The 13,249-nt window shown below is 31.0% G+C and overlaps 2 protein-coding genes across 5 annotated transcripts; both read right to left on the reverse strand.

Annotated features, from left to right (window-relative positions):
* Positions 1-1,070: 1,070 nt before the first annotated feature.
* LOC145097811 (uncharacterized) lies at positions 1,071-5,619 on the reverse strand. 3 transcript variants are annotated; one of them, XM_079035451.1, is made up of 12 exons: positions 5,462-5,619; positions 5,330-5,368; positions 4,669-4,792; positions 4,360-4,572; positions 3,933-4,058; positions 3,306-3,374; positions 3,098-3,238; positions 2,615-2,710; positions 2,307-2,474; positions 1,483-1,561; positions 1,255-1,347; positions 1,071-1,159 (listed from the first exon to the last, which is right to left on the reverse strand). In XM_079035451.1, exons 3-12 carry the CDS (start codon positions 4,741-4,743, stop codon positions 1,122-1,124), a joined length of 1,098 nt encoding a protein of 365 aa, XP_078891577.1. In that variant the 5' UTR covers positions 4,744-4,792; positions 5,330-5,368; positions 5,462-5,619; the 3' UTR covers positions 1,071-1,121. The 3 variants fall into 3 exon arrangements, with proteins under 3 accessions (XP_078891577.1, XP_078891578.1, XP_078891579.1); XM_079035452.1 differs by having other exon boundaries at positions 5,330-5,619; XM_079035453.1 differs by lacking the exon at positions 1,071-1,159 and having other exon boundaries at positions 1,166-1,347.
* Positions 5,620-7,494: 1,875 nt separating this feature from the next.
* On the reverse strand, positions 7,495-10,431 carry LOC145097812 (uncharacterized). 2 transcript variants are annotated; one of them, XM_079035455.1, is made up of 11 exons: positions 10,321-10,431; positions 9,999-10,229; positions 9,422-9,588; positions 9,133-9,231; positions 8,964-9,032; positions 8,754-8,894; positions 8,410-8,499; positions 8,144-8,311; positions 7,980-8,058; positions 7,746-7,838; positions 7,495-7,583 (listed from the first exon to the last, which is right to left on the reverse strand). In XM_079035455.1, exons 1-11 carry the CDS (start codon positions 10,373-10,375, stop codon positions 7,576-7,578), a joined length of 1,200 nt encoding a protein of 399 aa, XP_078891581.1. In that variant the 5' UTR covers positions 10,376-10,431; the 3' UTR covers positions 7,495-7,575. The 2 variants fall into 2 exon arrangements, with proteins under 2 accessions (XP_078891581.1, XP_078891580.1); XM_079035454.1 differs by having other exon boundaries at positions 7,495-7,838.
* Positions 10,432-13,249: the final 2,818 nt, after the last annotated feature.

Here is a 13,249-nt window from a genome sequence, read left to right on the forward strand (position 1 = left end):
TTTGTTAGGACATTTATGTAAACAATCTTCGGTAAAACCAAAAATTGGCAAACTAGTCTTTTTTTTTTCATAATAATTAAAATAAATTGGATAAAATAATGAGAAAATTACAAATTTAGCCAAATATATTAATTACTTTGTGGAAAATAACAAAAAAAAAAAACCCAAATTACAAAATTAGCCCTTAAAATCGCAGATGGATTAAGCTCATCTGCGATTTCGCATTTCCATCTGCGAATATACAAGTGCCTAAAGCACATCTATGCTTTAGTCACTTGTACATTCGCAGATGGAACAGTCCATTTGCGATTTTGTTAATTCCATCTGTGATTTCGTAGATTTTTGTATAAAAATGTTTTTTTTTCATTGTTCACTATCTTTTTTAGAGAAATTTTTTCTCTACGATTTCCTTAGAGCCCTCATGGACGATTTCTTCAAACATATCAATTTCATAGTCAAATGATAATTTTTTGAAAAAGTTTATATATAATAAGGTTGTTTCGCAGTCAAACCCTATCAATTTCGTAGTAAAAAAAACAAAACAAAAAAAAGTCACAAAATCGTAGGTGAATAGGAGAGGAAATCGCTGATGGACATACAGCGAAAAAAAAATCTGCGAACGTACAAGCGACTAAAACACGTCTGTACGTTCGCAGATGGCATGACGAAATTGCAGATGGATTACGTTCGCAGATGGCATGGCGAAGTCACAGATGGATTATACGCATCTGTGATTTTAGTGGCTAAAAATGCAATTTTGGTTTTTTTTTTTGTTATTTTCCACAAAATAATTAGTGTATTTGGCTAAATTTGTACTTTTCTCTAAAATAATTATCTTTTGGTTATTTTGTGTTTAACCATTATATTTCACTTTCATTAACGAATGTCACCAAGGTTTTATATACTTTTTTCTATGTCGATCACTTTGATGCATGTTGAAGTGGTCATAAAATATATATATATATATCAAAGTCAAGTGATTTTAGTGAAATTTTTTACACTAATTTTTTTTTATCATGACTTTCATTGCAGATCAACACAACCATAGTTGACTAATTCCAAAAGAAGTATCAACTTTGATTTTTGACCCAATTCGTTTTTGACATGCCAATTTCGCACCTTTAGATTGCCTTAAGAAAATCGGTATTGTTTAAGCAACCTATTCATTATGAAAATTGTGTGTCAAGATTACAAGAAAAATAGGAAAAAAAAAACAGAATTATTTTTCAAGAGTGAATTCTTGAATTTCTATACCAGTATGCCTAGCACTTCCTTGTACTCTCACGAACACTTCATCACCAACCTTTAGTGACGTCACTGGAATTGCTGTTGCTTCATTTCCTCCACCTGTCACCAAATCAATATATTATATTATATATATATATATATATATATATATATATATATATATATATATATATATATATATATATATATATATATCATATTATTACTATAAACCCAACCTTAAAAATTACGAACCTTTTGTAGGAGCTACAAGTCCGACAGTCTTTGAATTCTGTAGAAGAATGGTGTAAGAAGTTTCCTTATGTGAATCAACCTGTCATTATAAATTTCGAAGAAAGATTCAGCCACTTTTGATTATTTTTTCTTATAATTTTTGGGATATGACAAAATACATAAAAGTTTTTATCATTTTATGGATTTAACCACTTAACTACATATTCTATAGTGATTATCAAAATACAGAAAAGTTTTGATCCTTTTATGGATTTGACCACTTAACTACATATTCTATATTCTATAGTGATTAACCCATTATCCTTTTTTGACCATTTAAAAACATAGAGAAAAAAAAAAAGACAAATATAGCCAATTTCTTTAATTTGCCAAAAAGTTCATAAATTCCCTAAAATAGCCATCAATTCGTAATGGCCAAAAAAATATCAAGATTTTTTTTAGTGATACGGGATTGTTCATTTTTTTTTTTAAAAAAAATCATGATTTTTTCTCAAGAAAACATTTTTGAAAGACCAATTTCGTCGAAAAAAAGGAGCTTATTATTGTGAAAAACGAAGTTTTGAGTTGATAAAAAAAGTGATTTTCTGTATTTCTCCCATTTTGAATTTATTTATGACAGGGCAATTATACTATATTTGACCATTTTTTCAAGTTACCTGGTTTTGAAAAAGGTTAAAATTCAAAAAAGGACAACCTACAAAAGTACATAACAATAACCTGGAAAAAAATGTTTTTTCTTAAAGGTAAAAAAAATAAAATAAAGGTTTAATCACTAAAGAGAACAGTTAAGTGACAATCAATAAAATAATGGAAAACAAACAAACCTTTGCATCAACAATGATTAATGGTCGTGTCTCTATCTTTACACGTCCAACTACAGCTGTTCTTTGTATACCACTTTGATCAACAACAAGAATCTCTTTCCCTGCCTTCAGTTCTGAAAGATAGCAAGTTTTGCCACCTGGAATCGCCACATAAGCATGCACTGGCCCCTGAAAATGTTGACACGCCATCATTATACATTAAAAAAATGTATCCAGTTAATACTCAAAAAAGAAATAAGCTTCTATAACTAGAAAATCAGTAATGGCATGATTAATATGATAAAATACCTCAGAAAATAAACACTCACTGCGTTAACTCGGAAAGGCCAGCTGGCAATGTAATTTGATTTTGACTCTAGGCAATCTGAGTGGACAAGGAATAATCCTCTTGCAAAAGATCCAACCTACAAGATAAGGATGAGGGCATTCATGTCTTTTGTCTTCTAGGGATATTTTTAGATGATGAGTATGAGAAGGGTATTATCGTCTTTTTTCATATGCCAGAGATGGAGAGTGAGTCCCCGTCCCACCTTTTTGTGTGACACAAAAAATTACAATTTTTGGTCCCACTAACATCAATATGTGTCCAATGCATACTAAAAGCAGTAAAACATGTCTTGTCTTGTCCTTTTCAATCAGTACAACCTGTTATGTCAATATCATATACATGCCAAATACAGTACAGCCTGTTATCACTTGTCATGTCATGTCTTGTATGACGTCAAATGTAGTACAGTCTGTTTTGTTCAGTATCAAGATAATTAATTACAAGAAAGATGTATTGAGAGTACCAAAAGGCCTTCACCAGGTCTCATGAGACTACAAAGATCAACACAAACTCTATCTCCCATTCCACACATTTGAACTCTAGTAATGGTAGCTTTGGTCAAACCCAATATGTTGACTTCTTTATTTCTTTCATCAAGATAATCCTGATAATATGAACTATGTAAGAAACCATGACTCACTAGAGACTTTATGGGTATTATAAAAATGTACCTTTAGCTCAAAGACAGCTTCAACATCTTCAGCTTTTAAATCTACTCCCTCTAAACCTTGCTCCACTTCCTACAAAAGGCTAATAATAAAAATGAGTTGTTGTTTCTTTTTTACTTAATAGGCTTAGTGGGTTCAACACTTAATGTGGACAGCTACACATGACTATAAGTTGTGTTCGTATTTGGTCACTCTGGATTTTCTTTTTGTTCATATAAACTCCCTTAAAAACTTTAAATCATTATGTACAACACAAAGAGTTTAGGTATCTTTGATTGACAAAAAATTCTAGAGTGATCAAATATGGATACTGAATAGCTGGTTATTAATGCATATACTTTTTTGTATGTGTCCCAAATTATATAAAATTGTTTTATTTTATCCATGAATTTAAGGTTGAATACATAAAAAAGTAATATACTTTTATATATACTTGTTTTGCATCCAATTTTGTTTCCTTGTATTACAAAACTGTACTATAAAAATATTACACAACTGTAGGAATCCTAATTCCAATACAGACAATATTAGTAAAGATGTGTAATGGAACAAATTGAAGTCAAAAAAGGGGGAAGATATTGTATGAGAAGAGCGATAATTAAATAGAACTAAACAAAAAGGATGAGTTACCAAATGTTCTTGTAGATGTCTTTTTTGAAGCATTTGAGGACAACTTCCGGAAAGCCTGACTATTTGACCACGAACAACTGCTTGAAGCCATATAATGCCTTTGAGTGACCAAAATGCCCTTCGAGCCTTCACGGAGATATTAATATTAGTAAATGTATCACACTTATTACATAAGACATAAAACAAAAAATGATGATAAAAAAAAGGGTATACGCCATCCCAAGACCTCTCTTATGGAATCTCACCTCCTTACTCTTAGGACACTCACAAGAGTTTCTATTGTGGGTTACATAGTTCTATTATTGGTAAGAAATCTAAGTATAATGGGTGAAAAATGAAGTACATTGCCTATATTGGTAAAAGGAGTGAAGTACATTTTCCTAAAATGATCTTTTAGAATACATTTTATCGAGTTCCAGAAGCATACCGAGTATCCCCTGAAAGCTGCCTGCACCTTAGTAGCAGCCTGCTCTAGCTCATCATCATTTGCAGCACTATCATAGATTAAGTTGTCACTGGAGCCCTTTTCTAAATGTGTGATGACATTGCGCATTGGACTTGATATCACAGGAGAATCAGCAATAAAATCATTTGATTGTGAGTTGATAGTGATTGATGTCTTTTTGTCTGAAGTAGCATCCTTCAATAATACAGGATCAAATAAATGATTAGGTCAATAATCCATAGAGTATGCTTACTTGAATATAAGTGATAGACACAAATGTAATTTACTTACTTTTGAGAGATTAGATTTTGATGACTTCTTCCCAAAATGCACAGTCTTGACCCACTTTCCAGGAGATTTTCCCATTGTTAAAGATTGAAGTTGGAAACAGTGTAACCTCAAAACTCAAAAGTCCCTGGATTCCATAAATGAATTCCATAAAACATTTTTCTCATTCAAGTTCTTTTTCCATCACTTGTACAGCATGTCAACATGACCAACAAGTAACGAGTCAAAATTCTCACAATGTTCATGAAAAGATCAGAAACAACGTTCCAAAAGCAGTATGATTCAGTGCAAAAAGATAACTATGCTCAAGTCAATACTCAAGTACTCATATTTAATATATCATTAATCTAATATGAACAAATTCACTTGTGTTAGATATTATCATGGTCTATATGTAATGAAAACCGAAAGTCTCAAACATGAATTAAGAACTTAAGTAATTATAAGAGAACGGTTATCATTTTATTTCATAGTAAGTATAAATGCAAATCAGAGACAGCTAAAAGGCAATTGCGAAAACGACACACAGCATAAGCATCAAATTAAAGCAATGTATCAATAGCCTAGCACAGATCTGCTACCGAACCAAACTTCAACCAATCAAATGCAAAATTACACGACGACCTAGGGTTCTAACCAGTTAACTTCAGATCGAGAAACGTACCTGATCAACAAATCGCATTTAAAACCCTACCTTATCAAGCTGCAAAACCACAACAGAATTCAACTAGTAGAAAACCGGAAGAAATTATCCAGAATATAGAGATTGAAGTCAAAATTATGATCGAAATGATACCTTGAATCGAAGCATGAAGCCAACTTCGCCTCTATTTTCTCTCCGAGCAACCACAACGGTGGTTTTTATCATTTCCATCCCCCGTTCTAAGTGACGTGTGCCATGCCACTCAAACCAACAAAAGGCCTTCCAAATTTCAATTCTCCAACGACCTTTGCAATATCAGTTAGTATCTTTTGATCATTTTATATTATTTTTTATGAAAATAGTATATTATTATTTATATTAGTTATATACTTATTAGTAAATATTTATTATTTAAAATAACTAAAAATTTAATTAAAATATAAAATAGATGTTGATATGCCAATAAATATTTCTGAAAGATTGTTAGACATTGCACACGATATAGAGTTCAATTACGAAAACTAACATGACACATATATAAGAATGATGACATTTTACCAATATAGATGGTCCTGGAGGTGTATTTTGTTTTGCATATAGTTTTTGGGAGACTGGGAGCAACAAAGCAAGTATAAAACAAAATTTGGGAGTTCCCCTTTGAATTGATTTATTTTTTATGATAATTACCAAAATGATAATTTTTTCTAAATTTTTTTAAGAATATCAATAATAATCACCAAGTTTGAAATTAAGTCCAATTGTGAATTGCAAAGTCCCAAAAATGGTCCCCCAAAATAGAGTGCGCTGAATGCAATTTAGTTGATAGTTGTTATGTCCTAGTTTAACCATGTTTTAGATCATATTGGTTTTATAAATGGCTCATTAGTCATTACGGGTTGCGACCATCGAGGACTCAACAATTAGTCCTTAACATCATCACACACCTCTTGATTGCCATGGCTACGAGAGAGTTTTTGTATTGCAATGAGACTAGAGAGTCAATGTCGCACATGTGCCACCACCACCATTATCAAGATGAATTACATTCGCGGATAATATCATGAACTTAATTCTAACTCACCTACAACTAATTGTGGATCATTGTGAGACCATAATAGCTAAAGCCTTGTGTGACCTTTAGGAGTTCCAATTTGTCATGAATGACTATCTATAGGTGTATCCTATATGTTAGAATTTGGGACGAGCACCGGTTCCGATCCAGAGCAAAAAACTGAATACCTGAGAACCGAAATACACAAGGAATATAGGACCAAGACCAGACCGGTTAAGGGGATATCAGTTTCAGTTCTCAGTTCCAGACCAAGGTTTAGCCTACGAAACAAAAGAAGTGGATATCTCATAACCAGGAACCGTCCCGATAATATGTAATTCCAGTCCAGTCAAGGGGATGGGGCCGGTTCCGGTTTTTTTTCCCAATGGTAAGGTTCTATTGCGTCAAATGTTCATCCTAATTAAATATATTTTTTGTTGTATTTTTGCTAAAACATTATTTGTTTATCCATATATTATGTTGGTTAAATAACTCCCAAAAATATATTATTCATCAACATGAATTTGTATATGTTACAAAAGTTTCCTAACATATTTCATTAATATCCAACATGTTCAAAGTTATAGGAATAACTATCAACTTTTTGGATAACAACTTGTCTCCATATGAGTTGTCATCAAACCAAACAAAAAAATAGATACTATTTCCCAAATCTTTGGAATCATGAGATGCTTGCTCATCATTACTTTAATCAGTTTTGGCTAATAAGAATGATTAAGGCGTTCCTAATCCTTGGCATTCCCATTATTTCTAGTTTCAAGCTCATTCTTCTTGGTTTGATGGCAACTCGTAAGCACAAATTTTGCTGTAGTTCATCATTGCTCATAGGTTGTTTAAAGGTTATTTCCCGTCTCCACCAACTTATTTACCCCTTAAATCATTCGCACAAAGGTACATCCGCTCGTGAAACATTCTTTAGGACAGGTTCACGAGTTTATTGCATTCCACATGCTATTCACGTTACAAAATTGCCATGGAAGAATAAATCGGGAATTTATAGAATCTCATACACATGTTCCACTCATTTTTCCCAAAAAAAAGTACAAAACGACACTATTTCACAACACAAAACTCAACATCAAAGAAAACACTTGTCACAATTAACAGGAAGAAGGGGAGAAGTCTTTTGTGTCATTCGAAAGAGATGGAGAGGTGGTGGAGTTTGACAAGACTCTGTCAGTAGTTTTCCTAAATGTCAATATCCTACGCACCAATTTTAAACAATGTATAAAACTCTCAATATATTTTTAAGATATATCGTTTTCGTTAAAACTCCAACCACTTATAAAAGACCAAATATATGAAACTTCATGACAAAATTAAATGAAATTCATTTTTCAATAATGAACTCTTGTATTTCTATACCAGTATGCCTAGCACCACCTTGTACTCTCACCAACACTTGATCACCAATCTTTAGTGACGTCACTGGAATTGCTGTTGCTTCATTTCCTCCACCTGTCACCAAATCAATATAATATATATATATATATATATATATATATATATATATATATATATATATATATATATATATATATATATATATATATATATATATATATATATATATATAAAACAAACCTCAAAAATACACACCTTTTATAGGAGGTACAAATCCAACAGTCTCTGCATTCTGTAGAAGAATGCTGTAACAAGTTTCCTTGTCAGAATCAACCTGTTGTTATACATATTTTAAACAGTTAAAAAAATATATTGCCATGTCAGCATTCCACCAACTATTTGAGATGAAATTATTAAACCTTTGCATCAACAATGATTAAAGGTCGTGTCTCGATTTTTACACGTCCAACTACAGCTGTTCTTTGTATGCCACTTTGATCAACAACAAGAACCTCTTTCCCTGCTTTCAGCTCTGAAAGGTAGCATGTTTTGCCACCTGGAACTGCCACGTAAGCATGCACTGGCCCCTGAAAATATTCCCAAGAAATAAGTTTTTTATATAACTAGAAAAATGGTAACTTATATATAATTTATATAATAAAATACCTCCGAAATAGAAACTCACTGCGTTAACTCGGAAAGGTCTGCTGGCAATGTAGTTTGACTCTAGGCATTCTGAGTGAACAAGGAATAATCCTCTTGCAAAAGATCCAACCTACATCCATAAGGATAAGGGCATTAATGTCTTTTCCACAAATGAGAGATTGAGACTATACAGTACTGAATGCCAAGTCATGTCATGTTATGTTCTGTCGCATCATAACATGTCATGTCATGACTGCCAAATACAATACATGTCTAACCATCTGATATCATGTCATGTCAGATCAGATAATGTCATGCAGTATAACATAACCTGTTATGTTCTGTTTTGTTATGTCATTTATCAGAAAGAATGATTGAGAGTACCAAAAGGCCTTCACCGGGTCTCATGAGGCTGCAAAGATCAACACAAACTCTATCTCCCATTCCAGTCGTTTGAACTCGAGTAATGGTAGCTTTGGTCAAATCCAATAGGCTGCCTTCTTTATTTCTTTTATCAAGATATTCCTGATATTAATATGAATTATGTAAGAAAGTATGAATTATAGAGACTTTATGGGTATTAAAAAAATGTACCTTTAGCTCAAGGACAGTTTCAACATCTTCAGTTTTCAAAACTACTCCCCCTAAACCTTGCTCCAATGCCTACAAAAGGCAAATAATATCAGATAATTACAATGTGAATTGTTTTGAAAATTTGCACATCTTTTTGTAAGAATAGCAACTTTTGGTTTATAAGGTTTACCTCCAAGAAAATTTGAGATTCTGAGAGACCTTTTGAGATGGCAAAGACTGTTTTGTGAGTGCCATGAAATGCTGCAACAATGTTCTCTGCAGGAATCACCTGAAAAAACATAAGTGATAACAAAATAAGTAAGGATAACTCTTAAGATCTTTAAGCTTCCATATAGACCTGTTATACTAATATATGTTTGTATAAAGCATATAAAATTAACAAGTGTAAATGACATAAATTGTCTGCAATATTGCTGATGACATATAGAATAAGAATGAAAGGGATGATGCATATATACCTGCCAATCCAATAGATCAACAATAATGTTATCTGCATGCTCATAAGCTGGCTGGAGTTGCTCCAATTCTTGGGGAGATGATATTTCAGAAATTGTGGCAACCAATTTAGCCTTGTTGTCAAAAAGACTCTTGTCTTCAATGAAGATGGGATTTATCAATGCTATTGCTGCATGTAGAAACGATGAAATCAGGATGGATGAAAATCGTTTCTTGGAATTTACCACATTCATATGTTCATAACTTCTCGCAATATGTGATTGTGGGAAATGTCAATGTAGATGTTGAAAAGGAATGGGAAGATTTACAACATGACAGAAAGGTTTAGCAATCAATAACTCACGGTGAATCCTATAAAAGCTTCTAAAGAAATTAAGCTAAAATGGATAATGCGTTGCTAGCGTCTATGATCTAACCTACGCTGAAAGCTATTTAGGGGCATCCGATTAAGCTTTTGAGAGGAAAATCCATATAAAAACAAATCGATCCATATAATTATGAAAATTTCCTACATAACAACTGAAGTCCCGAGGGTATCTCCCTTTAGAAGCAAGTAACTAACAGTATCAGTAGACTTACAAGACCAATCAGTAGCGAGCTGGCGATGAATAGAAGAGAAGATGAACGTGGTCCAACCCCTTTCAACAGCTGCCGTCATAACCTGCTTGTTCTCCGTCCATATCCATACCTCCTTCTTCTTCTTCTTCTCCGTCGACATTGTTACAACAGTGCCGCTCCTAAATCGTGAAATGCGCTTACCACAGTTGCTTCTGACAGCACAATTGATTAATCTACGAGTCGTCGATTTGCCTAAGGACAATAAATAACATGATTAAATGCATAATCCAATGATCGAGTAACTAATTGCACAAAGATAAACGAAGAGCAACCTCGAGAGAACCTGTAATCGTGATTAATGGGGAAGAAGGGGGAGAAGAAGGCGATAGAGTAGCCATTCCTGTGTTTGCTATTCCAGTATTTTAAGTCGCTCGCTGTAAGGACAAATGTATATAAAATAAATAAATCAATAAAAAGATGTAATAAATCAATATCTCAAAAAGCTTTTTATATTAATCTTTAGAAAAACAAAATAATTATTGATATGAACACAAACAATAAATTAAATGATATATTGCGTATAAAAATATAAAAATATAAACAAATATTAACAAAATCAAAGTTAATTTTCATTTTCCCTGACATTAATAATCCTTTCCTCCTAAACTAGGTTGGAATCCATCCATCTCTACTTCTTTATTTTTCTTTTAGCAAGTACTGTTATGCTGCAGCCCCCTTTCAAACTTTTATTTTATAAATTACAACTAAATTTAATTTTTTTCATAAATTTGATTAAAAAACTTTTTAATAATTACCTCATTTTTAAGTTATAACATTTATCCATTTTAATGAATTTTATAGATGTGATATAAATATGTTTAGAATCTTTCGTTAACTTCTTTTAGAAATTTACTTTTTTTTAAGCAAGACTTTTTAAAACAAAAATTAAAACTTTTTTTTTATTTTCTTTTTCAAATATAATTACACAACTTATTTTACATATTCTTTTGTACGTTTGTTTATCAAAAATTTAAAAACTTTTTTATAGACTTTGAACATTTATTTTTCGTTTTTACATAATAAAACACAATTTTTAGTAAAAAAATTAAAACACAAAATTTAATCAACTCTTGATTTTGTTTGTTTATTTATATATATATATATATATATATATATATATATATATATATATATATATATATATATAATTTGTTGTTTGTGTTTAACATAATTTTTTTTTATATATAAATGATAGACAATAAAAAAAAAAAGAACAAACTAATAGTAAATGAATATACTAAATAAACAACAAATATAGTAGGGTCATGGTGTAAAGAAACAAAATTATTGTTAATACCCACTCATTATAGGTCAAAACCATTGACACAGTCAAAACCACTAATAATAAACCACGATTAATAATTTAAAAATCATTAAAACGTGGCAATAAAATCTCCGACAATGCTCAACCCATTATTAATAGAATTACATTTTAGGTCTTTTATTCTATATTTAATTTTATGTATTAATTCTTGTTAACTTTAAAATATTTCATTTACAATCCTTTGTGTTATATATATATATATATATATATATATATATATATATATATATATGTTTTTTTTTTCGGCAATTAAATAAATTAAAACATTCGTATTTCAATCATAATTTTTTCTTGTAAGAAAAAAAATCCGAAAAACCCAAACTTTTTAACATTTAATCCTTTATAAAATAAGCATAAACATTGAAATTTAGGAAAAATTATTATTATTTTCTTTTATAAAAGCAAAAAAAAAATCTTCAAAAATCATAAAAATGAAAAGGATACTGGTATTCATTATAGTAGTGACTTTATATAAAGAATTTTTCAAAATTGTTGTTGTTTAGGCACCTACGGTTTATTTAAAAATTCCAAATTTTTATAAAAGTTAAAAATCAAACCGATATTTAGTTTAAAAGTTACAAACTAATAAAAAAAACAAAAAACAACAATTAACTTCAAAGATGTATTAAAAATTAATTGTTGGTCGTGCTCTACGAGAGTGTCCCGGAGCTACGTGTTGACGATCGACTTAGTCTTCAAAAGAGAGATAGATATATGAGTTGATACGTCGTCATGCTTTCAGATTTAGCATGGTACGGAAAAAAAATATTAGTTACATTATAATAATATAACTTATAATAATATAACTTAGTTGGATATGTATTGGTTTTGTTTATTTTATATTTTGGCAAACAACTCTAAATTTAAAAATAAAAATGTTAAATGATATATTAATTAAAACTTTATTAGATAAAGTATTTTATATTAGAGAAAATACAAATCTAACCATAATTGTTAATTATTTATCAAATAATAGCAAAAAAAAAACCTCTTAGCCAAAAGTAGCCCACAAAAGAGTAGTCAACCTATAGTTGACTACGGTCAACGGGTCAACGGCGTTGACTACTCTTTTGTGTTAATTCGTGTATTCTTTCGTGTTTTGTATATATTTTTTTTCATTTCTAAGATACAAAACGGTAGGTTTTTTAAAACTTACGGTTTCCTCTCGTTTTAGCTACGGTTTTGGGAAAAAAAAATACGTTTTTTTTTTCATTTCTAAGATACGAAACCGTAGGTTTTTTAAAACCTACAGTTTTCTCTCATTTTAACCAAGGTTTTGAAAACCGGACCGGACATCGAACCGGTAGTCATAAAGGTTCAATGGTTCAACTGGTCTGACCGGTCGGACCGGTCCCGAAAACCAGAAAAACCGTGTGTGTGTGTGTGTGTGTGTGTGTGTATATATATATATATATATATATATATATATATATGTTACGCTTTTGAACTTTTAAGATTAGACATCGTTTCTTATAATCTTTTGCACTTTTAAGATTAAACATCCATTTCTAATAATCTTTGTTCGTATGTCTCTAAGTAATGAAAAAATAAAAAATATTAGATTGTATCACATAAGGGAGAAAATGAGTGTTGATGGCTATATCCTAATTCCCAGTTCCCACACCGTCTAAAAACAAAAGCGTGAGGTCTTAGGAGTTTTATAAAAGGAACAGGGAAAATGACTTGATAGGGTAAGATACTTTTTGAAATGTACACATTTAGTCCTTATTCTTTTTTTCTTGTAAAATAAACCCTTATACTTTATTTTTTGTAACAATGCAATCCTTGTGACCGGTTATACCCGGTATACCGGTCATATACGAATTTTCTTTTAGGGAAAATGACTTGATAGGGTAAGATACTTTTTGAATTGTACATATTTAGTCAT

Source organism: Lactuca serriola, chromosome 4 (assembly GCF_051521515.1).
Source record: "Lactuca serriola cultivar US96UC23 chromosome 4, Lser_US96UC23_V15, whole genome shotgun sequence".
Lineage (NCBI taxonomy): Eukaryota > Viridiplantae > Streptophyta > Magnoliopsida > Asterales > Asteraceae > Lactuca > Lactuca serriola.